The sequence below is a fragment of the Cydia strobilella genome, chromosome 14 (assembly GCF_947568885.1).
Source record: "Cydia strobilella chromosome 14, ilCydStro3.1, whole genome shotgun sequence".
In the NCBI taxonomy this organism is placed as follows: domain Eukaryota; kingdom Metazoa; phylum Arthropoda; class Insecta; order Lepidoptera; family Tortricidae; genus Cydia; species Cydia strobilella.
Window position 1 is genome coordinate 6695815 of NC_086054.1, and position 23034 is coordinate 6718848.

Sequence of the window (23034 nt, forward strand, 5' to 3'; positions counted from 1 at the left end):
TGCGATCGCGAACGAATTGGGCCGGCTGCGCCGTGCCGCGTCGCTTCGCTTCGTGTTCGCGAGTGTTCGCCTATGTAAGACGCAGCGTTACACGACGACAATAAACGAACTTCCTGTACACCTCAGAACAGAACACACGGTTGAACCTTCTTGGCGCAGTTCGTACCATACTTGTCGGCACGTTAGTGTAAATCTAATACGTTTTGTCGTCGTATTTTTTTAAAGAGCATTTCTTACTAATTCTTAAACAGCCATAGCACGCAAGTGTGGGATTGGGACTGAGTTATTTTCTGTCGCTTATCCAGAGGACTACATTTCAAAATATAAAACAATTCAAGGAACCTTCATGCAAAATTTCAGCTAAAGCGGTTCAGTTGTTTAGCCATGAAAAGGTAGCAAAGAGGCAGACATAATTGCTTTCACGTTTATTATAACATTTGTACAGTTGTAATGGGATTTATAGACATAAAGCTGATTATTTTTGACTGGTATTGTTACTACTTGGAGTACTTGGCTTGGCACCGACTTCAAACATATCAGTTGGTAACGCATATACTTAAACACGGAACCCTAAAAAGGTTAATATTTTATTTCATCCTTTTTGAAGTCGGTTTATCGTTTTTTATAAAAGTTTTTATTTTTCCATTTTTAGTTTTAAGACATTGTTAAGAGCGTGACGCATGAATAAAAAACATAATCATGTTTATCTGTAAATTCGTAAACTTTATTAAATAATCAGAATTTTCCTCGAGTCCGTCTGGGAAATCATTCCTGTCAGTAAATCCATTCTCCGCCCCGCCACTGTCCCAATCCCTCAAACCCCCCGATCACTCAACCTCACAGCACATCAACCCCTGATCACTGAACCCCTCGACCCTAAACCACCACCCCTTCAACCGCCATTCCCCGACCCCTAACCCCAGACCCCTTAACTCCTAACCCTAACCCCCAATCCCTTAACTCCCAACCCCTCAGTCTCCGACCCATCAACTCACCTCCCCTCAACCCCCAACCTCAAACCCCCCAAACACTAATACCCTCTACCTTTACCTCTCAGTCTCTTTGGTTGTTTCCAACACTACCTACATCAAAAATCATAATACACATACGAGGGAAGTTATCAGTAGCCTTATCACAAGTTTGACATTGATATATTCGCTATCGTGTGCGTAACTTACTGTTTATGAATCTCGCTCGTACTGGCGTATTAGTGTACAAAGTAACTCGTGGTTAGGCTACAGTTGCACTACATCAAATTGGTGGTATTGGTGAGGAAATGCTTGAGTTACTTTAGAAAACACCGAAATTACCATACACGTGCCTTTAAAAATTGAGGAGTTCCCTCAATTCCTCACGGATTCCATCATCAGATCAAAACGAAAAATATTACGAAAACACCTTGGAGAGGTAACTTCTTTCAAACAGAAAAAGAATAACTCAAATCGTATCATGGGTGCCGGAGTAATCGCTGAAATCATTATCATCATCATCAGCTCCACTTCATCAAATTGGTGGTTTTCTAGAAAAAATGATCAAGTTGCTTAAGAAAACGACCAAATCACCATACATGTACCTTTAAAAATTGAGGAGTTCCCTCAATTCCTCATGGATCCCATCATCAGAACAGCACCAGATTAATTAGGAACCACCTTGGAGGTAGTTCCTTTCAAACAAAAAAAGAATTGTTGAAGTCGGACCACGGGTCTCGGAGTAATCGCTGAACATCCTACATTAAAAAAATCATCATCACTATCTTCAAAACAATCATCACCATCAGGTCCACTTCATCAAATTGGTTGTTTTCGAGAGAAAATGCTCAAGTTGCTTATGAAAACACCCAAATCACCATACATGTGCCTTTAAAAATTGAGGAGTTCCCTCAATTAATATGGGACCAACTTGGGAGTAGCTCCTTTCGAACAAAAAAATAATTACTCAAATCGGACCACGGGTCTCGGAATAATCGGTGAACATACATAAAAAAAAAAAAAAAATAGCCACAACCGAATACAGAACCTCCTCCTTCTATGAAATTGAAGTCGGTTAAAAAGGCGGACTTGATGCACTATGGCACTCTCCTGCAGCTGTTTGTTTCTCATAGGCGCCTTCCGACATCCGATATCGGAAGGGCGAATTTGAGTTGCACAGGTATTTTTTAACAAATCCCCCCCCCCTCCCGGATGATTTCGGGGATAGAAACTATATCCTTCCCCACAGCTCAAACTATCTCTATAACAAATTTCATCTTAAACGGTTCAACGGTTATTGGTCCTCATTCCAACCCCCCTTTCACCCCCTTAAAGGATGGCTTCTGTGATAAAAACTATCCTATGTCCTTTTCCGGGACTCAAACTATATACCCAATTTCACTAAATTGGTCTAGTATGGATATTATAAAACTTCAAATGTTTAGTTTGTCCCATTTGCGTCATTCCAATTCTGAGTAACCTTTCAAGATTACAATGAGAGGTTATCGATACCACGTGCGAGTAATATGTGGGATAACAATTGAATATGTGATAGGAAAACTGGAATGAGGGCTATCGTTTTTTTGCTCACCAGTTGGCGCCTCTGTTGATGGTGGTCCAAAAGACTAAAGAACAGCTGTCAGTCATTGAAGTGAAAAGTGACATTTGACATTTCGAACTTTGCGAAGACCACCATCTACACTAGCGCCCCTAGCGGCTAATTCATACTCGTTAGCCCTCATTGGTCGCATAATAGTGGCTAATAAACAGAACCGGTGCGATGCTGTGCCTTAGTAGTCCCCGGCAAGCTCGGCCGAATTAGAGGTACACCTTCCCATACAAACGTAGTTCCGCTCTCATTTTAAAACTACGTATTGGATTGTAATGAAACTTTGCACACACAATGACATGAGGCATATCTAGATCTGAAATTAGTTTATATAGCTCCAGTTTATAAAACAAACGAAATAGAGCAAAAACAAGTTTTGTATGAAAAACTTAAATTCGCTGTATTCTTTTAACTATGGTATCTGAAGCTACATAAAGTAATTACAGACATAGATATACCTTATTCTATATTGTAAGTACAAAGTTTCAGAGCAATCTAGGTAGTCGTTTTAAATGGTTTTAAAAATGAGAGCGGAACTACGTTTGTATGGAGAACCGAGCTTGCCGGAGACCCTTAAGGCCGGTGCACACCAAAGTGTGTCTGGTGTGCAGTGACTGAATGTGTGTGTCTCCTTATGACACTGAAGATACGCGTGCAAATGCGCTTTGAACGCTACGACTTGTAATTATTACATATTACATAAGAAGCTTATTTAATTGTAGCATAGAACGCTAAACCTCTCTCGCGTCGCATGATGGTCCCTATGGGAGTTCAATTTTATATGGAGTAGCTGTCACGTAATATGTTTGTAGATCTCTTTTGGAAGTTAGCACATTAATTTATTTAGAAATGTAACGTTTAAGTAATAAAAATTCCGTAAAAACCTATTTCTGCAATTATTCGTGCCATTTTCAACCAAAAGGGTACTTATTGTCGCTTGTCAGTAAGGCGCTATTTCCATATAGCTTCAATTAGAAATCAACTTTATCGACAAGCGACAATGTGGTACCTTTTGGTTGAAAACGTCACATTTTTTAAATTAAGCCCGACCGAAAGAGACATGAAGTAACTCAGGGACCATCACTGAACGCGAAAGGTTATGTACTTAATAAAAACCCGAAATTCTTATGTTTACCATTTGTTATTTCAGGTGAACCGTCACGGCGACAGGTCGCCAGATGCCGACGAGCTCTCATTGTCAAAGATCGCAGATTATCTTAAAAACCTCACCTATATAGAAGGGCTGGAAGGATTAACAAATGTAAGAACAATCGAATTTAAACTATCGTGAGACATATTAACTACCGCTACCGCTACTCACTCAGGCACTCTTAGTACTTGAAAATGGAGACCTAGGCTCTCCGAAACATGTCGCACGAGTGACTAAAAATACGTGAGTGAAACGTAAGTTCGTTAAGTTAATGTAAGAACCATTTACACTTAAAGGGGCCCACTGACTATCAGTCCGCCGGACGATATCGGCCTGTCAGTTAGAACAAACATTTGACAGTTCCGAACAACTGACAGGCTGATATCGTCCGGCGGACTGATAGTCAGTGGCCCCTTTAAGGGCCATTAGCGCCATCCAGGGGTATAACCTACAATACACATTCCGCAAAAATATCTGTTGTGATAAGTGCCACTGTTTGTCATTTAGATTACACGTGATTAAGATAAACTATCACTATCATGATTTGCATGTGTTAAGAAATAAAAATAAAGAAGGTGAACAAAACATTGATAACGTATTTGATAACAATGAATTGTTTTTATTATGACATTAACATTATGTGATGAAATTTGACATCACTCTATGTTTACAAAGCCATTTTTAAATATTATTGCAAATTTTTTATGCTTAGGGTCATTGACTTCAGATACACATGCGTATCTACAATGATTTCAATGTCATACCTACTTACCTTCATGCGATATAGAAAAGCAACATAAAAAATTAGATTAATTTAGTTTATTATATTATTATTTTAACTAAGTTTTGTTATTGAATATTTAAACCTGATTTTTTTTTATATTTATATAATTACCTCTCTACGAAAAAGACGTATTTTCACTGGACTTAATTTACATCATTACTTAAGCATTTTTTGTCGCAAATTCAGAAATGACACAAAGGTCATTTCCGGATATAAGTTTATCTTATATCACATTTCCTTTAGTTATTTCAAATTACTTGGATCCCCGTATGTAAAGTATAGCCCCCTCTAAAATCTTTTAAATTATTATAGATGTTCAGGGTGACAAAATCAAGTCAGCTCAAAAAAACCTGTTTTCTTTTCAATTACATTTCACAAAGCAAATTTCGTCATTTAATGTCCCCGTTTCCGTTCAATGTTCCGTATATCTTTTGCCTGTCTGAATGATAATATGTTGGCTGACACGTTTTTAGTGCTCTCTACAAAACTTAGTTCATGGAGCACTTATATATGCCAACAAGTCTTGCAAATCGGTTAAATACTAAAATAATTTTACAGTTTAGACACGTATTTTTAGTCACTAGCGCGACATGTTTCGGAGAGTCTAGGTCTCCTTTCTCAAGCACTAACACTGCTACTACACTGTAACTGTTAGTGCTTGAGAAAGGAGACCTAGACTCTCGGAAACATGTCGCGCGAGTGGCTAAAAACACGTGAATCTAAACCGTAAAGATATTTTAATGTTAGTATGCCTCACGATTGTTTAAATTAGGTTAAATACGTTTTATTTTCAGACCGGCAAACGCCGCGCCTACCAGCTCGGCAAATTCCTCCGCCAACGCTACGGATCCCAGGGCCTTAATATCCTCTCCGACCTGTACTTGAGGGACGAACTATCCGTCCGCTGCACGGACAAGGAGCGCACGAAGATGACGGCCCTGGTGGCGATGGCGGCGGCCTATCCGCCGGAGCTGGGTCAGCAGTGGGACGACGGCATTGGCAAAGTGTGGCACCCCGTGCCGTACACCACTGTTCCGCTCGATCAAGACTATGTAAGTATATTTTTAATACAGTTGCTCAAAAAGTGCTACTTTACGTAGCTGTTTAGCGTGCGGAAAGTTGGTTTTCGCGAACTAGTGCTTTTTACTTTTCCAATTTTTTTAAATTTATTCTTGTTCCAATTCATGACTACTTATTGATGAGTGTTAATATTAGTTTCCTTCAAACGTAATCAACATGAAAACCTACTGTTAAAGTAAGAATACGAAAAATATACATATTTCATATTTTATTACTTACCTCTTCATCATTATAACACGTCTATTTTTTTTATATGGAATATTGATAAACCGTTCTTAATAAGTTGTCGGAATAGAACGGAACGCCTGTCATTTTTTTTTTTTACATTTATGGCCTGGATGCGAGTCCTTTAAGCCAGAACGCCTGTCAAAGAAGAGGCGTTTTTTCTCTCTGCTTTAAGTTTCCAAATGCAACATTCGATATTGTTTTTATAAATGTACGATACACAAATAATCGTAATTAACGATATTTGGGTAATAATAGTACAATGTTTTAGATTTACAATTGTTTCTGTCTTATAGAACATGCATTAAAAAAAAAATCTTTCATTGAAGTGGGTTCAATAATAATAACACCCAGCTAAAAAAACACCTCTTCATAATGTCCATGTCGGCCATAAATGATTAAAAAAAAAATGTCAATGTCAATGATGTCACAGAATTAATAATATAAGTTTCGAATTCCTTACTTGTTGTTTTTCTTATTTTTTCGCAACTGTATTAAAAAACGTTGTTCGATACACGTGCGGAAATGTCATTATTTCACGAGTACCGAGATATCTTGCCACGAGCCGCAGGCGAGTGCTTTCCGCACTAGCATCGAAATGTACTATTTCATTTCTCATGCTCTGAATATGCGGGATGAAAGTGATACATTTCTGCTCTAGGGCGTTTAACTTTCCAAGTAGGATTTTTTCGTTTTTTTTTAAGGATAATTAATGAAAACTCGGTTCTAAATGGAATTTCCATTCCGATATTTAACTCCAGAGCAATACACATCAGGTAAGGTAATATACATCAAATTATTTATGTAAACATATTTTCCATATTGTCATTATCCAGGGAGGAAAATGGGGACTATATTTGTATGAAAAAGCGCTCGTCCCATATTTTTTTTACTGAATTTGAAAAAGGAAAAAGTTCTATAAGTACGAAATTGTATACCGTAGTGTGGTTACAGTCACTGTAGATTTTTAAACATTCTTGCTAAGATTTTTAAACCAAGCTGTACTTTTCAGACACTATGCATTACCTACTGTATTAACTCGTTTTGAAATCACATTATTTCCAGTACCTTTTCATCTTGCTAGTCAAATCCGCATAAAAATACGTTTATACGCCATACAAGGGCAAAATAAAATGATTCTATTACAAATGAAACGAAATTGGAAACATGTGTATTCTAAGGTTTCCAAGTTTGAACACAATTTCCCTTGTTACTGACGAATTGGTAATGTAAACTTTATTTACATGAGAATAAAGATTAAATTTGCTTTGAAACTTGTTGATTAGAAGGTGCCTTTGATAAATTGTAGATTTTTGTAATTATATTTTTTTTATAAAACGGGGGTTCTTTTCGTTACAAAAAAATTGTGGCACGCATATACATAAAAATACCTACATCATGAAAGTAAATCTTGTTGATTAAATCTGTTACAGCATTGCCTTAAAATATTCGGTTTTCTAAATTTTTCAGATAATGAATTATAATTATTTTAAATACATTTACTTATTATTTAGATGACTCTTTGACCTTCCCGTAGATATCTCTACAAACTGAGCTACCTACACTTATATACCCGTCTGCGTTGAATATTTTCAGATTTTCACCATAGATTTCATCAAATAAAGCCTAACATATTAAAAAATATTTATTTAGTGCATGGCCTTGCTAATTACAAGGCCATTGTATAAGGCCAACTCTTAACTAGTTATAATTATTTCCTATTCCGAGTTCCGAGACGCCTCATTGTCGAGTTAAGTCTCCGCTCAAGAAGTTACCCGATCATTGAAAAGTATAATTTAATTCAAGAGAAGTCACAAAACTTGAAAGTGTGATATAAATAAGATACTTGAAACGTAGAATTAGATTTTATACCTTTGTTTCCGCTTAGGATTTTGGATCAAACCGATGTCTTCCGCAGTGCTTGATTGTTCAGTACTTATCAACTTCACAGAAGTCCCTTAAAGATTATCGGGACTGGAAGCGGCTTTAACTTTAAGAGCCACTTGCACCATCCCACTAACCCGGGGTTAACCGGTTAAACCTGGAGTTAGCATGGTTACCAGTACAATTTGACACTGGGTTAACGGTTTAACTGGTTAACCTCGGGTTAGTGGGATGGTGCAAGTGGACTTTAGTCAATTTCATGTGAATTTTTAAAGAATGTTACAAAAAACATCGTGACTTGTGGCGTTATTCATAAACGCGTTACTGGCCTGAATTAGCTATGAATCGTATGTCTTTATTTGTCATTTTGACTTGTGTATTTGTAAGAAAGGGATAAAACATAATTTAACTAAATCAGGCCCGTAAAGTTTTATTAACCTTTCATGTGTGAGGTGCTCAAAATCACGGGTCAAACCTCGGTTGTGCATAAAAGAGCAGAAAAAACCGGACAAGTGCGAGTAGGACTCGCCCACCGAGGTTTCCGTACTTTTTAGCACTTTTTAGTATTTGTTCTTATAGCGGCAACAGAAATACACAATCTGTGAAAATTTCAACTGTCTAGGTATCACGGTTCATGAGATCCAGCCTGGTGACAGACAGACGGACAGTGGAGTCTTATTAATAGGGTCCCGTTTTTTACCCTTTGGGTACCTCAGTACTTTTGTACCGAGACTGACTGAATGACTGAAATAGGAAGACACGTTTCCGTGAAAATACGAAGGAAAATAATTATGCACTACTTACATCTTTATACACGGAAGTATAAGGCCAAGGGAGGTAAGAGAAACATAGTTTATTTTGCTCGGGGCAAGTGTAGCAGTAGACTCTGAACACGCTAACTTGCACAAACTTGGCAGTTGGTGTGCAACCATATCCTTAAAAGCCCCATACTTGACGTACTTGGCATGGAAATTTAGCGTGGTCCGTGACGATTCCCTACAAGTGTTCCTCTTGCCCTACAAGTTTTCCAGCAGATATTTGTCTGTACCGGGCTTTAAACCCGGCACTGATTTATTTAGTTAACGGTTAATTCCAACCACGTTGTTAAGTGGACATCAAAATACGCTTATACAAAAAATGCATTACATTAGGCATTTGTTTATAAACAACTCTTATCGTCATCAAGCACATCAGCAAACCAACTAGCATTAAAGAAAAATATCAAATACTAGTATATTTATCGAGATTAAAAGTACGAGTAAACCAAAGTCAATTACATGAACCATGTAACCATTGAAAATTACATCCGCTGTCGGTACTTATGACTGACCGACATGTGACCGCACACGTATTACGGCCTTACAGCAAAAATAGAAAGATCAGATACAAGATTTAAAAGACATTTCGGTAATTCTTGAATTACCGAAAATTCTTGTCAAGACAGGAAATGAGTTCTGTTTCTTGTGACAGTTGTCATTAGCTTTGCAAAATAATTTTAATTACTTATTTATTGGCGATATTATGTTTTTTTTTATATTCAAATGTTGCTGGCAAACAAGCACACCGCCCGTCCGATGGTAAGCGGATACCGTAGCCTATGGAGGCCTTCGACGTAAGTAACAGTGATGTCGACAATTGTCGCACCTGCCACCGTGGTGAAATAGGGGCCAGTGTCGTGTAAATATATTTTTAAAACCCGAGTGTAAGTACGTAGTCGTTACAGAAGCGATAGCACAATGAATTGCTATTTAATAGGTTTTCCAAGTAGTTATAATAACGCTACTACGTGGAAACGTTAATTTGGTTCCAAGCCATGAAAATAATAAATAATCTATCAAGTGAATGCATTGTACATGACTGTAATAAACGAATACGAATAAGTACGTACCGTACCTATCATTAACATGACACCTGTGTAAAACTGCAATTTAATGCAATTAGAAAAGAAAAAGTGAGCTTTTTGAGAGAGACACCTACACTTTTTCATTAGGATATGACATCTAGTTAAGTTTATGCTTTATACATTACATTATAGTAATGTGACTACTTGAACAACACAAACCAGGTATATCTAATAAAATATTTTCAGCACACCAGCTCGTAGACTATTTATATCTATATGTAAACTAACGAGCAAGTTGCATTTTATCCACAAGTGGCAAAGTATTTAGATACAAATTTTAAGTTGTTTCCTCATGTTAGGCTTGTGGAATTTACTTTTGGTGAGAAATGTTGCGTTTCACTCGGAAGCAAAATTTGTTTAACTCCCATGCCTTGAATTCCTCTCAAGGGTCACAATTCCACTTTTCGGACCAATTCAATTATTGAATCTTTCGCGTACTCGGGTATCAATATCTCTGAGGACCGGTCTGGCCTATTGGGTAGTGACCCTGCCTGTGAAGCCGATGGTCCTGGGTTCGAATCCTGGTATTTAAGGGCATTTATTTGTGTGATGAGTACAGATATTTGTTCCTGAGTCATGGGTGTTTTGTATGTATTTATATATTATACATATCGTTGTCTGAGTACCCATAACACAAGTCTCCTTGGGCTTACAGTTGGACTAAAAAAAAACAGCATGTGGGGTTCAATAGCAACTTTCGTTCAAACAAATATCTATTGATCGGTTCCCTAATATTATTGTCTTTTCCAGTTACGCTTCTACTCCAGCTGCCCGCACTTCATGTCACTCTTGGAAGACGCCAAGATAGCGGCCGTCAACGAAGAATTCGCGCCATACTCCGACCTGATCCCACTTCTGATGACGGAGACCGGCCACAACTTCACAGAGAACCCGGTTCTGTTCCAGACATTAGTGGATTTGTTCAAAAGTCAGGTAACTAAGTGCTAGTTTTATTTTGTTTCGGATATTTTCCAGTAAGACATTGTAAATGTTAAATCGAGTAAACGGAAAAGTAAACTGTTGATAATTTTCCAAGAATTGAGCGATGAGAGATTGATTGAAAAGCTGTGCCTAGATAAACTAGGTTTATGTAGGAAAGAGAATCTGAAAGAGAAACTTGTAAGAAAGAGAAATGTCGTGTTTGTGTAGATCGTCTAATGACAAGGTTTCCACAGTAGTTTCCTCCTGTTTTTACCTTAATCGTTCACATCATAAAATTGTAAATAAATATAGCGCCAGAATGCGTAATTGTAAGTGAAGAAATAACTTTTCGCCACACCAGCTCGTAAAGGTTCTCTTTTTTTTTCAAAAACTGATGAGAAAGTTGCATTTTATCCACAATGAGTTGTTTCCTCGTGTGGGCTAATAGTAAAATTGAATTTTAAACGATGATTTGATCGATAAATATTTAATAGGGTTCAATTGGATTTGATTTGTTTGTTTGTTGTTTGTATTTTATTTGATGTGTTAGTATTTTCCTTGCGTTGGCGTGTTGCAAGATTTTGTGTTTCACTCGGAGGCAAACTTTGTTTAACCCGTAAATACTTGCAACGCTCAGAATTCCACTTTTCGAACCACTCGTGGTTCAAGTTTGGAATTATTCGCTTACTCGGGTATCAATATTAGCACGAGGGGTAAAATAACAACTTTGCCCCCTTGTAAAACTAGTATTAGTTCCTCTAGATAGACGTGTGTGAAATTTAAAATATAGTTAAGTAGCTTAAGCTCTCTAACAACTCTACCAAAAGTCAAAGTGCACATAGCTTAGCGGAAAAGTCAGAGAATCGACCCGGAAAAGAGCAGACGAAAGAGCTTAGTACTATCAAAGACTACTCAACGATAAAGAATGTTAAATAATGTTATAGATGTAAATTACCCAACTAAATTAACTCTTAGACCCATAGGTACATTTTCGCCTTATTAAGTGCTTTACGAAAAATGTGTAAGTAACTAAAAACGGAAAGAAGGTTGATTTCTTCTTACACCTCAGCTCAGCGCTTTTCAGGCGGCATCCGGTCGCTTTTGATTACGTAATTCTATTTTATTCATTTATTCTTAAAATTGATACTGGAATTGATTTTGACTAAAGCTACTGCCATCTGACTTTACAATCAGATGACTTAAAATTTTAAGAATCACACGAGCCGCCGCAATTACGACTCCCCGGCAAGCTAGGCCGAATTTCACCTTCCCATACAAACGGAGTTTCGTTCTCATTTTGAAACTACGTGTTGGATTGTAATGAAACTTTGCACATACAACGGCATGAGGTATATCTATGCCTGTAATTTGTTTATATAGCTCTAGGTGTATAAAACAAACGAAATAGAGCAAAAACAAGTTTTGTGTGAAAAACTTAAATTCGCTCTATTTTTTTTACTATGGTATCTGAAGCTACATAAACTAATAACAGGCACAGATATACCTTATCCTATTGAAAGTACAAAGTTTTAGAGCAATCTAGCTAGTCGCTTTAAAATGAGAGCGCAACTTCGATTGTATGAGAGCGGCTTTTCGGCCACGGGTTCGTGTGGCGATTAAGAGGCCGGTGTCGATTTGTGAGCAAAAATGTAAAATTGATAGATTTAGTCGTTGAAATTATACACGTTTTGTTACGTAATATCTAAATAACAAGTATTGGTTTCTATTAGCACGTCTTCTCATCTTGCCTTTTAATAATGAGGTCGCGAGCGTGCGTCACCGGTACAGAAGAAAAGGGGCAGTTTTTAAAAATTCATCAAAAAAATTATGGTGGTAAATTATACAAATTGATGTATAAGAATAGTTTCAGCAAGTTGTAGATTGTTTAAGTATCAAAATTACGTTGAAATTAAGTCGATTTTCAGAGAAATTGTCACTTGTTTTGAAGTAATTTCTTGAATTGAATCTTTTGAATTCGTTTTACTTTCATTTCCTCGAACTCTAAGTCATATAACAAAAATGTTATCTTATAAAGGTCAAGTACAGAATATATGTAATACAAATTTACCATTTTTAGCGGGAAACTTTACGAAATTTCCAAATAAGAGCGACAAAATCAGTGCTTTACGCGCGTTTACCTAAACGTCCATCAAAAAAAAAAATCATTACTTATTTAGTGAGTCTGTTTTCAAAAAATTGATCTGATAAAAGGCAAGATAAGAAGGCGTGCTAATAGAAACCAGTACATGTTATTTTAATTAGGTAACAAATGGTGTATAATTTCACCGACTAAATCTACCAATTTTAGATTTTTGCGACTAAAATCGACACCGGCCTCTTAAGTTCAGACTTGTATTATAATTTATGCGTTGTAGGTTGTAGGGCAGAACCAGACTAGTCTGTCTAAACTAACTTTGCACCGACTTAGCAGAACAAAGTGAGGGACTGTCATAATAAATATCATATTTTCATAGAAATTTGACATAAATGATGACATGGCCACAGTTTGTCATTGCAAATGCCATACAGAGTTAGCTTGGTCCCACTCTAGAGTTAGACCAAGCTAACTTGGACAGTGTGAAAACGCTCTTACACTTAGCTTGGTCTAACTCTAGATATTTTTAATTGTCTTTGGTACCAAGGATACAATAAAGTAAACAATTTAATTCGTCGGCCTCTACCGTAGCAAACCGACTCACTTTAACTATTTGTATAGTCCGGGTCCGAACTACAACGGCGTTCTGGACTTCCTGGAAAGTGGAAAGAGCCAATTTATATTTGATTTTAGCCTGTACAAGGAAACTTTGTTGACTTTTCGTATTCTCGCAAAGCCTTTGCAAAGTTCTGCGGCAAATAATTAGATGTTTGTTCGTTTGAGAATATCTTGAATTTACTAAGATTTCTCTTTGCCGCTAGTTTGTAATTTGAAAGGGATTCATTACAACATCACACAATGCTGCACCACTCACGTTAGAAATAAATAAATAATTTCGGGATAGCAAATATTTGATTATTTGTGGCAATATGTCCAGTTTACCATATAAATGTTCAAACGACAAAATGGTAAAAATGGTGCCCCGAAAAATATTGAAAACGAAACATTTTATGGTGTATTCCCATTTGTTCCTGCCGGGCACATGGACGATGGTACAGGTGGTCAGGTGCATTCATATGAATCATTCCCGTCTGTCTCCGCGTCATGCATGGCATGGGCAAATGGGAATTCCCATTATTAATACTATACTCCCATTTAAGTAATGTTCGGTCGTTCCATCTTTATGTAATATGCAGTCTTTTTTGTACCTCTCAAAGGTTGGCAGAGATGGCGCCATCATAACTTGCCCCTTTTTCTATGAGATTTTGCTTAAAGGGCTGGCATCCAGGGCATTAAATAAACAAAACTTTGACACAATTCTAGGGATTGACAGGGCAAGCTATGCTGGCGCCATCTGCTAAACATTTCGACCGGCCAACCCCATTCGAAGTTAGTCTCATACTCCCGATTGTTACGTACGTTAAGAACCGATTCGCTGGTTTGGTCTGGTATAAGCGATAAATGTATCGCTGTTTAATTTCATAGATTAATCATATAATAGTCATAGATTAATTGTGACTTCTACTTGCTGAAAATTACCTAGAAGTTTCAAGAATGCAAATCAATTACAAATCGGCACGAATTTTCTGATTATATATTTATTTATATATATATTTTATTGATATATTTAGTTCCTAAATACAAAAATGAAAATTGTAGTTGCCAAAATATCAAAGAAAATATCGGAAGTGTTCTATATTTCGCAGTAGGTAAATATCAGTAAAAATGTCTATTACGTTAATGACACAGACATGTCGATATTTCATTTTGTTGATCACTCTCCTATGTCGTTATGTAAAATTGACTGAATAATTATCAATACTTATCTCCAATCTTTTATATTTCAGATAAGCCTGGGTGTGGATATCCCGGAGTGGTCCAAACCTATCCTGCCTCGCCTGACGGAAGCCTCTCGCCTTGCCTACAGGCTCTTCTTTAAAACTAAGGATCTGAAGATGATCGGAGGAGGTATGGGCCTACTAAGAAAGACGAAATCACTGACAGGATAGGTTTGAAAAACAATTCCTCCAATGCGCAGACAGCATTTATTAACAGTCCAGCGACTTTATCTATCCTTCTATTTCTAGGCGTCCTCCTCCACAAATTCCTTGAGACTGCCAAAGCTGCAACCACCGGCAATGCCTTCAAGAAGCTGAGCCTCGTCTCCGCCCACGACTACAACATGGGCGGGCTGATGGCCGTGTCGAGGGTCGCGGGCGACGAGCGGATCATGCCGGCCTACGCGTCGCTGTTCGCACTGGAGCTGTACAGATCCAGGGGCGGCGTATACAGTGTACTGGTGAGTATCAGATAATAGAGAGAAACCGACCTGAGAAGCAAGAGCATCTCTCAAGAATTAAAATTTCTACAGTGACCGATCTTCTACCTTGCGGTAAAGCCCTTACCTAATGATAATAAAAGACAGCCACTTTCTAAAGCTTGGTCTTCTCGATTCTCGAAGTTCCCTTCAGCCAAGCCTATAGGTAAGCTGAAGATGTCCGATAAACCACCTAAAAATACCTGCATACCTACAACCTTGCCGGCTTTCCCTTTCCCTTGAGTCGCGAAAAGCCATTAGTGTTTGCTGAGATGGTTATTTTCTTTGACTTGATCGAACCGCATCTCCAGCAACATCTCCTCTCTTCATTCCAATTAGTGTTGGCCGCAGATAGACGATGGTATTTAATATAACAACAACTAATAGAGTAATTTGTTCTAGCCGGTGTACCTAGAGCAAGCAGGGCAGAGCGCAGCAACTCACCTGCGTTTCCACAGCTGTCCGGACCCTTACTGCGAACTGGAGAAGTTCAAAGAGTTAACTCAGGAATACGTGCTGCCTGAGAAAGAGTATCACAAGATGTGTAGCGTGAAAACTGAGTTATAGTGGCCATTTTGACAAAAGAGCTTCTAAAGTGGTGTTTAAATTGTTCAACCGAATTAAGTTACTGCTATCGTTGTGCCTTCTAATTTGTAAAAGGTTAATATGGAGAAAAGCCGCATGAAAGGCAAGAACGGATATTGCAGTAAAGCCCCATTTAGACGGTTCAAGAATTTGCATGCGATTTTAATATGAAAACTAATTTAAATATGTCTTATCAAAGACAAGTTTTTAATAAACACGTTTTTTCTTCATATTTCTATTGACAGCTAGAACTGTTTAAAGAAACTTGCATGCGAGTTGTCGCACCGTCCAAATGAGCCTTTACGAAGTAGTTAGGTTGTGTTTGGTTTATCTAATTTTTAATGACAATGAAAATTTCAACAATTTGGCTTCCTGAACAATTTTAACCACCTACTTTTATTTTAGAATACTAAATAAAGACAACGAGTGATGTAAATTATGCTTAATTATATGAGTTAATAAATATTATATTGATAAAAATATGTTTAATTAATTATATCACTTTATCTGTGATAATAAGTTAGTGACGTCGTTGGTAATAACTTAGCAAGAAATATTTTTGATCACTTTTTAAAACTAACATATAGTATGCCCTGCCATTTCCGTGTTCAGAAAATCGTTTTTAATGACAGCAATGGTTGGCTGAATTATACAAAAATGTAATCTTGAGCGTTGCGAGGGTTTCAAGGCACGAGGGTTAAACAAATTTTGCCATTGAGTGAAGCACAACATTTTTTACCACACCAACACAAGGATAATAACTTACTGTAAAATATCAACAATCACAAAGCAAATCAATTCAAAATTAAGGTAATTAAATATTAATCATTCAAAATCATCATTTAAAAGCACAGATTTAATATTTATTTCTGTGTTTAAAAGTCAATTCTACCAGCCAACATAAGGAAACATCTCAAAATTGGTATTTGCTTATTTTGCCCCACATGTGGATAAAATGCAACTTTCTCATCAGTTTTTGAACAATCAAGAGCCTTTAGCCAGCTGGTGTGGTGAAAAATAAATTTACTGTAATAGACCTAGTTAGTTATGGTTTTCATTTATATACTTACTAGAGAATAATTAATGAATTTTCTAGAATCTGGTCAACAAAACGTTTCATTCAGTAAAAATGTAAAGTTGTGTTACAAAGGCATAAAAAAATCTAATAAAATTGATTTAATTTTGTTTTATTTATTTCGACCAAAATATACTAACGTCCAATACCAATACTAACGTCACACAGTCCTCCATTATTGCCCTAGACTCCCTAGACTCTAGGGCCTAGAGGGCCGAGAGGGTAGATTTGCCCATTAAAAATCAGCAAATATTCATAATAGATAAACGAAAGTTCTACGATATCTAGTTTCACGGTAGCTGAAATTTATAACATAGGTACTTAATATTTATCTGTTAGTGCTAATATTATATATTTTATTATTACGGTCTCAATTAAAAATATAAACATTTATTTACATACAAGATATATACAGTGGTACTACGTAAACGAAATTAATAACTAGCTTAAATCTAAAATAGGCCCTTGAGGCATTGTACCAAGGATGCTGGCGGCATTTCCCCGCTGTATCGCAACGTTGTGCGAGAAAGCCGCCAGCTCTTCGGTCACCAGTTACGTCAACCAGACGCTTCGCGATTTCTGCAAACAACTTATGCGCGCTGGGACCCCATGGACCTAGAGTTTCAACTCCAAATGGAACGAAATGATACTCTCTACCGAGGCTCTTATATTTATTACGTTTTAAAATTTCGGCGCTTTCCGCCGCTCCGCCCGCTTTTACATTAGTCCGTTGAAGGTGGGACGGTGCCAGTGTGTCTACGCAGGTAGCATCCCACACCAACATCCGTCCCAAGCTCCAAGGAACCAAGGACATCCCATCGGGCCTCTTGCCATCATCTCTGATAATGCCAGTCGGCTCTAGAAGAGCGGGTACATTGATGGTGGCAAGAGACCGACGGATTATGTCATTAAGCGACGCATGTCTTGAAAAACGGCCGGCACTTTTTTGACAAGATAATCCATGGTGTCCCAGTCGGTTCACGTCCGTGCCACAAGAGCATATGTGTGGCGTACACACCGAAACCCCGAGTCGCAAACCAGTCGCCAGTCTAAGGGAGACCGGATCCAAGAAAGTAACAGTATTAGGCGAAGGATGGGCATGTAGATATTATATATTAAATAAATAAATTATTAAATATTAAAAAAAAAATACTATTTATTAAATCATTTTAAAACAGTTATTCCAAAAATAGGTAAATTGAACATTATTATTGTTCATTCAAAAAAAAACCTAATTTCTCTCGTGGTCATTATGCATAATGACCGGTCCATATTAAAAACCGCTTACTCAAGTTACCCGTAGCTTATGCAGTGCCCCGTAAGGAATCAGGAAAAGCGCCATCTACATTTGGCTTCCACAGGCCTTCTCCATGATGTATTTAATATCTTTGTAATTTTTGCAATTAAAACATAAACAATAAATATTGCACGAAACCAGCAATATAGATTAGGCACAAATATTATTTGCAATTATTTCAATCGGAATATAATAATTGCAATGCAATTTAACCTCCTACCGTTATTTTAATAGCAAAACCACAAATACTCTCCCACTGTCGACTATTACTAAACTTTAGGGAATGTCATAATATAAGTAAGTTTCAGTCTGTGGTAGTATTACTACTAACTAGTAATTAACATACCCCGGGGTTTTGGATGGGAGAATGTTTTACACTAGCCAAAAATGGGTAAAAACTGTAAACAGAAACTATTTACACATAAAAATTTCTAAACACATTTGGAGCTTACTATCTATTTTTAATTCATAGTTTGGTAACTATGTTACAAGAAACAAAGTTATAATTACACGAAATCATTCCCGCAGCCAACCCCGGGGTACCTATGGTAATTAATACACAAAACCTAGAACAGTAGGTACCTACTAATAATGGTTCAGGGGCCCATTTCTCGAACGGTATTTATACTAATATTAGTAATATTATTAGTCCGCGAACCGTCAAATCGTATGGGTTGCCATGACAACACACTAATAATATTAGACTAATATCGTTCGAGAAATGGGCCCCAGCTTGTACTCGTAAATACATCAGTCATGAGTCGAACAATTGAGTGATGATACGTTTCCGATAAAAAAAGACAGCACTACGTACTTACCTATATTAAATTGCTTTTTTGCAGTTTCCTACAAACCCGTTTACAAAGTCTTTTTATATTTTAAGGGTCGTTATTACATTACATTCATACGTCAAATCATTTGCATTTCAGAGTAGCGAAATCCAACAGACCAACATTCACAGTTTCAGACAAGCTTAAAGGTAGAATTCCCATGTCAACGTCCACACCTGTTTCAGACTTTCTAATTACGCAAAACTGAAAATCTCAAAAAGAGCCGAGTCATTTATCAAACGAACGTTTGACGCCATCTCGCGAACGAGTAATAATTTATGGCCGTGTTTTGTTTTTAAAAGGAATTTAAGCCGCGTATTCACTCGACACGGATGTCGTACAATTTCTTTTGATAAACATACGTCGTGTTTCTCACGCTTAGTATATTAAATTTAGGCCCACTTGCACCATCCCACTAACCCGGGGTTAAGCTGTTAAACCGTTAACCCAGTGACAAATGCATCATATTGTGTCAAAACATTTTCAAATTATGTTTATATCCAGAGAGGAAAATGAGAACTAAATTTGTATGGAAAGGCGGTTTCAGGGCGGTCGTCCACTTTCGTCTTAATGTCCAAACAATATTTTACAACAGCCAATAAGAGAGCTTATAAAACGACGATAAAGCACATAAGTTTGTATTGAAGAATGAAATCATTTAACATGGTCAGCGCCTCAGCGATCAGCGCCACACAATAAAAGTCACGTGTATGTATGTATGTAAACACTTTATTGTACATAAGACAGGTTAAGATATACAATTAAACAGAAAGTATACAATGTACAAAGGCGAGCTTATCCCTGTAAGAGATCTCTTCCAGTCAACGTCACATGTACCTACTTATTGAACCCCTGGTGTTTCAAACGTCCAATAGCTTTGATCATTCCGCAGTCGCACACACAGGTCTTATTTGCCAGATGCTATTTAAAACCGGACAAGTGCGAGGGTTCCGTACTTTTTAGTGTTTGTTGTTATAGCGGCAACAGAAATACACCATCTGTGAAAATTTCAACTGTCTAGCTATCGCGGTTTTATGAGATACTGCCTGGTGACAGACAGACGGACAGTGGAGTCTTAGTAATAGGGTCCCGTTTTTACCCTTTTGGTACGGAACCCTAAAAAACCTTATCGACTAGAATTTTTACTAGGTACGCAGTTCCTTATCTTGACTACGGGAAATATCTACCTGGACGATTGTTTCGAAAACAAAAAAAATAACCTTTAAACAAACGGGGTATCTGAGTAAACAAAAGGGCTTGTCTTTTTAAATGCGTTATTTTTATACAACTTAGGAGATTTGTAACGTTACCCATGGGGATTTACGAGATCATTGGTTTGAGTTTTGTGTATGTAATGTAATAGGTACTAAGAACTCTAAGAAGGGTTAAAAATTAACCCCTTTATTCATAAAACTTTACGGGCCTAATTTAGTTAAACTATTTTATCCCTTTCTTAAGCTCGCTCCAGACTCCGCCGCGATTCGCGCACGAGTGTGGAGAGAGCTTAACAAACACAGTCAAAATGACAGATAAAGACAAACGATTCATAGGTAATTCAGGCCAGTCGCGTTTACGTTGGTAGCCCAGTTGTAGGACCAACACTGAATTCGTAAAAAACCATTTTATTCCTAACCTAAAAAAATTTCACCTAAAAATTAACAGTCCAAATTTAATAAAGGGTTGACGGATTGGTTTTAGGGTTCCGTACCCAAAGGGTAAAAACGGGACCCTTTTACTAATGCCCCGCTGTCCGTCTACGTCTGTCTGTCTGTCACCAGGCTGTATCTCATGAACCGTGATAGCTAGACAGTTAAAATTTTCACTGATGTATTTCTGTTGCCGCTATAACAACAAATACTAAAAAGTACGGAACCCTCGGTGCGCGAGTCCGACTCGCACTTGGCCGGTTTTTTATTTTTATTTGGGAGCCTACATTTTTCCAAATTTGCCGCCACATTCTAGTCTAGGCTGACAATTAGCTCTCAACCTGAAGCACATGCTAGATACCAATATAACTAATCCAACACTGTATTGTATAATAGCACAAATAAACAATAGGGTATTTGACTGCTAGTCAACTCAGTTCCTTTTTCGAACTGTCAAAACTTAGAATCTACTATGGAATCTAAAGTCGTCGTCAATAGAACTTGCAGCTAATGTAAACAAACCATTTTAGCTTCGTAACTTCGTAATCTCGCTCTTTAAAAGGACAACCATGCATCTATATAAATACTTAAATATTTTATTTATATAATTTTTTAGTTAAAATAAATGTTCAATTATTAATATTTCAGAGAAAATAACCTTCGTAAATATCTGTCATATTTGTTTACATTATTTGACGACGACTTTATAAGGAACATGGAACAAGTGACGTCACGGTCAAGTTTCAAGTTACCTACTTCATTCTTTCCGATTTGTTAAATATAAATTGTGTCAAAAATAACTTTCAGGTGCTTTATTTCGTGCATTGCATGGTGTGAAATAATTTAATGTAAACAGTCAACATCCCTATTGGAATTTTATGTAAATCTTATGTAACCAAATCCTATAAGGTCAGGTGGGGTAACAGAAACACTTTATTTTGCTTGGGGCAAGAGAAACCGTATTAGGAAAGTCCTTCTACGTATTTTTAAGTTAATTTTATTTATCCATAAGTTATTTTTGGTATTATCGTATAATTTAGTTTTTAATATCTTTAAGGACTTTAAGTAGGTATATATAATATATAGTTGGTCAAACCAAATTGTCAGTAAATAAGAACAAAAAAAAAACTATGACTCATCCTTTTCTTTTGGGTGCTAGTACTAGTGTAAGTAAAAATAGTATGATTCTCTCTGTCTATGTTTGAAATGAGACAGTCCTTTGACAAACTATATTAACATTTAGGTAACAGGCTATTTTCGCATTTAATAATAGGTTAGTAGGGATGTGCAAGTACATTCAACCAACGGGGGCCCATTTCTCGAAAGGTATTATACTAATATTATTAGTCCACGAACTGTCAAGTCGTATGAGTTTCCATAGCAACACACTAATAATATTAGTCTAATATCGTTCGAGAAATGGGCCCCTGGTAAACATCCTGTACCCCTAGTGTAAAGTTGTAAACATTCGATAGCGTGACGTGACGTACACGTTAGCGTTAAGTGTCATTTTGTATGGGATTTTGAGTTTCCTAAACGTCCCGCTTGGCGCGCTGTTCAAAATTCCATACAAAACGCAAACGCGAACACACGTCACGCTATCGAATGAAATTTACACTAGGGGTTCTGAATTGAAATTACATTTACACAAACATTGCACAAATGTGCCATTTTCTATCAAAAGGGTACTCATTGTCGGTTCTCAATAAGGCGCTATTTCCATACAGCTTTAATTTGAAATGAACCTTATCGACAAGCGACAATTTGGTACCTTTTGGTTGAAAATGTCACAAATATTGGCTGTGAAAGTTTGACCGTCCGCCTGGCGTGAACTAATCACGCTGTGCTTTAAACTTCGGCTAGGTTACGCGAAAGAGACATAAATTTAACTACAGCCGCCATTCCGTTAAAATCGAACGCTTAAGTATGTACCGTCAACCGGGGTTAATAGGGATGGCTGGGGTGAATGTGGACAAAACTTAAAAAGTGATTTACCTGACAATTTATTAAAAATAACCCACACAAATTGTACCATTCGATAGAAAATAATAGTAGATTTTATATGATACAATTTGTGTGGGTAGTTATTAAGAAATTGTCAGGTAAATCAAATTTTAAGTTTTGTCCCTATTCACCCCAGCCATCCCTATTCACCCCGGTTGACGGTATTTAATTTTATTTTGTTGATGTCTGCGTTGTCCACGGTATTGTCAGTATTATCAAACCGCGATAAGGGTGCGTTTCGTTTCGACTTCGACATGTGCAAGGATGCGTAGCGAGGGATGTGTTTTTAAGAACCAAATAGAATCAGTGGACACTCTTAGCGAGGAAAACAAATGAATTATTAACAAACATCTCTTGCAACACATCCTCGATCATAGACATAGATTGTAACGTAAATAGCTAGAGATCTTAGATCCCGTTCTCTAAGGGGACCTTGCATTTTTGAGACAAAGCAAACCGCTTGGAACAGGTGTTCCTGGGGGTGATCTGAGCTGATTTAGCCCGGTTGCCACGAGGTTCCCCCCAGCAGGTGGGCAGGGGAGGGGGGGGGGGGGGGGGAAAGTGCCTCCGGCGCGCCAATTCCAAACGGTTTGCTTTGTCTCAAAAATGCAAGGTGAACTCTCACTAAAAAGGACTATTTCGTGTACCTATAATTTTTTGA

General features: G+C 37.3%; 1 protein-coding gene across 1 annotated transcript in view; it reads left to right on the top strand.

Annotated features, from left to right (window-relative positions):
* LOC134747118 (prostatic acid phosphatase-like) overlaps positions 1–16094 on the top strand; it is a 30974-nt gene extending 14880 nt beyond the window's left edge. The window contains exons 3-8 of the mRNA XM_063681696.1: positions 3728–3838; positions 5306–5563; positions 10354–10536; positions 14467–14587; positions 14707–14918; positions 15339–16094. Of these exons, the coding sequence (XP_063537766.1) occupies positions 3728–3838; positions 5306–5563; positions 10354–10536; positions 14467–14587; positions 14707–14918; positions 15339–15503 (1050 nt within the window). The 3' untranslated portion in view covers positions 15504–16094. The remainder of the gene's footprint in view (positions 1–3727; positions 3839–5305; positions 5564–10353; positions 10537–14466; positions 14588–14706; positions 14919–15338) is intronic.
* Positions 16095–23034: the final 6940 nt, after the last annotated feature.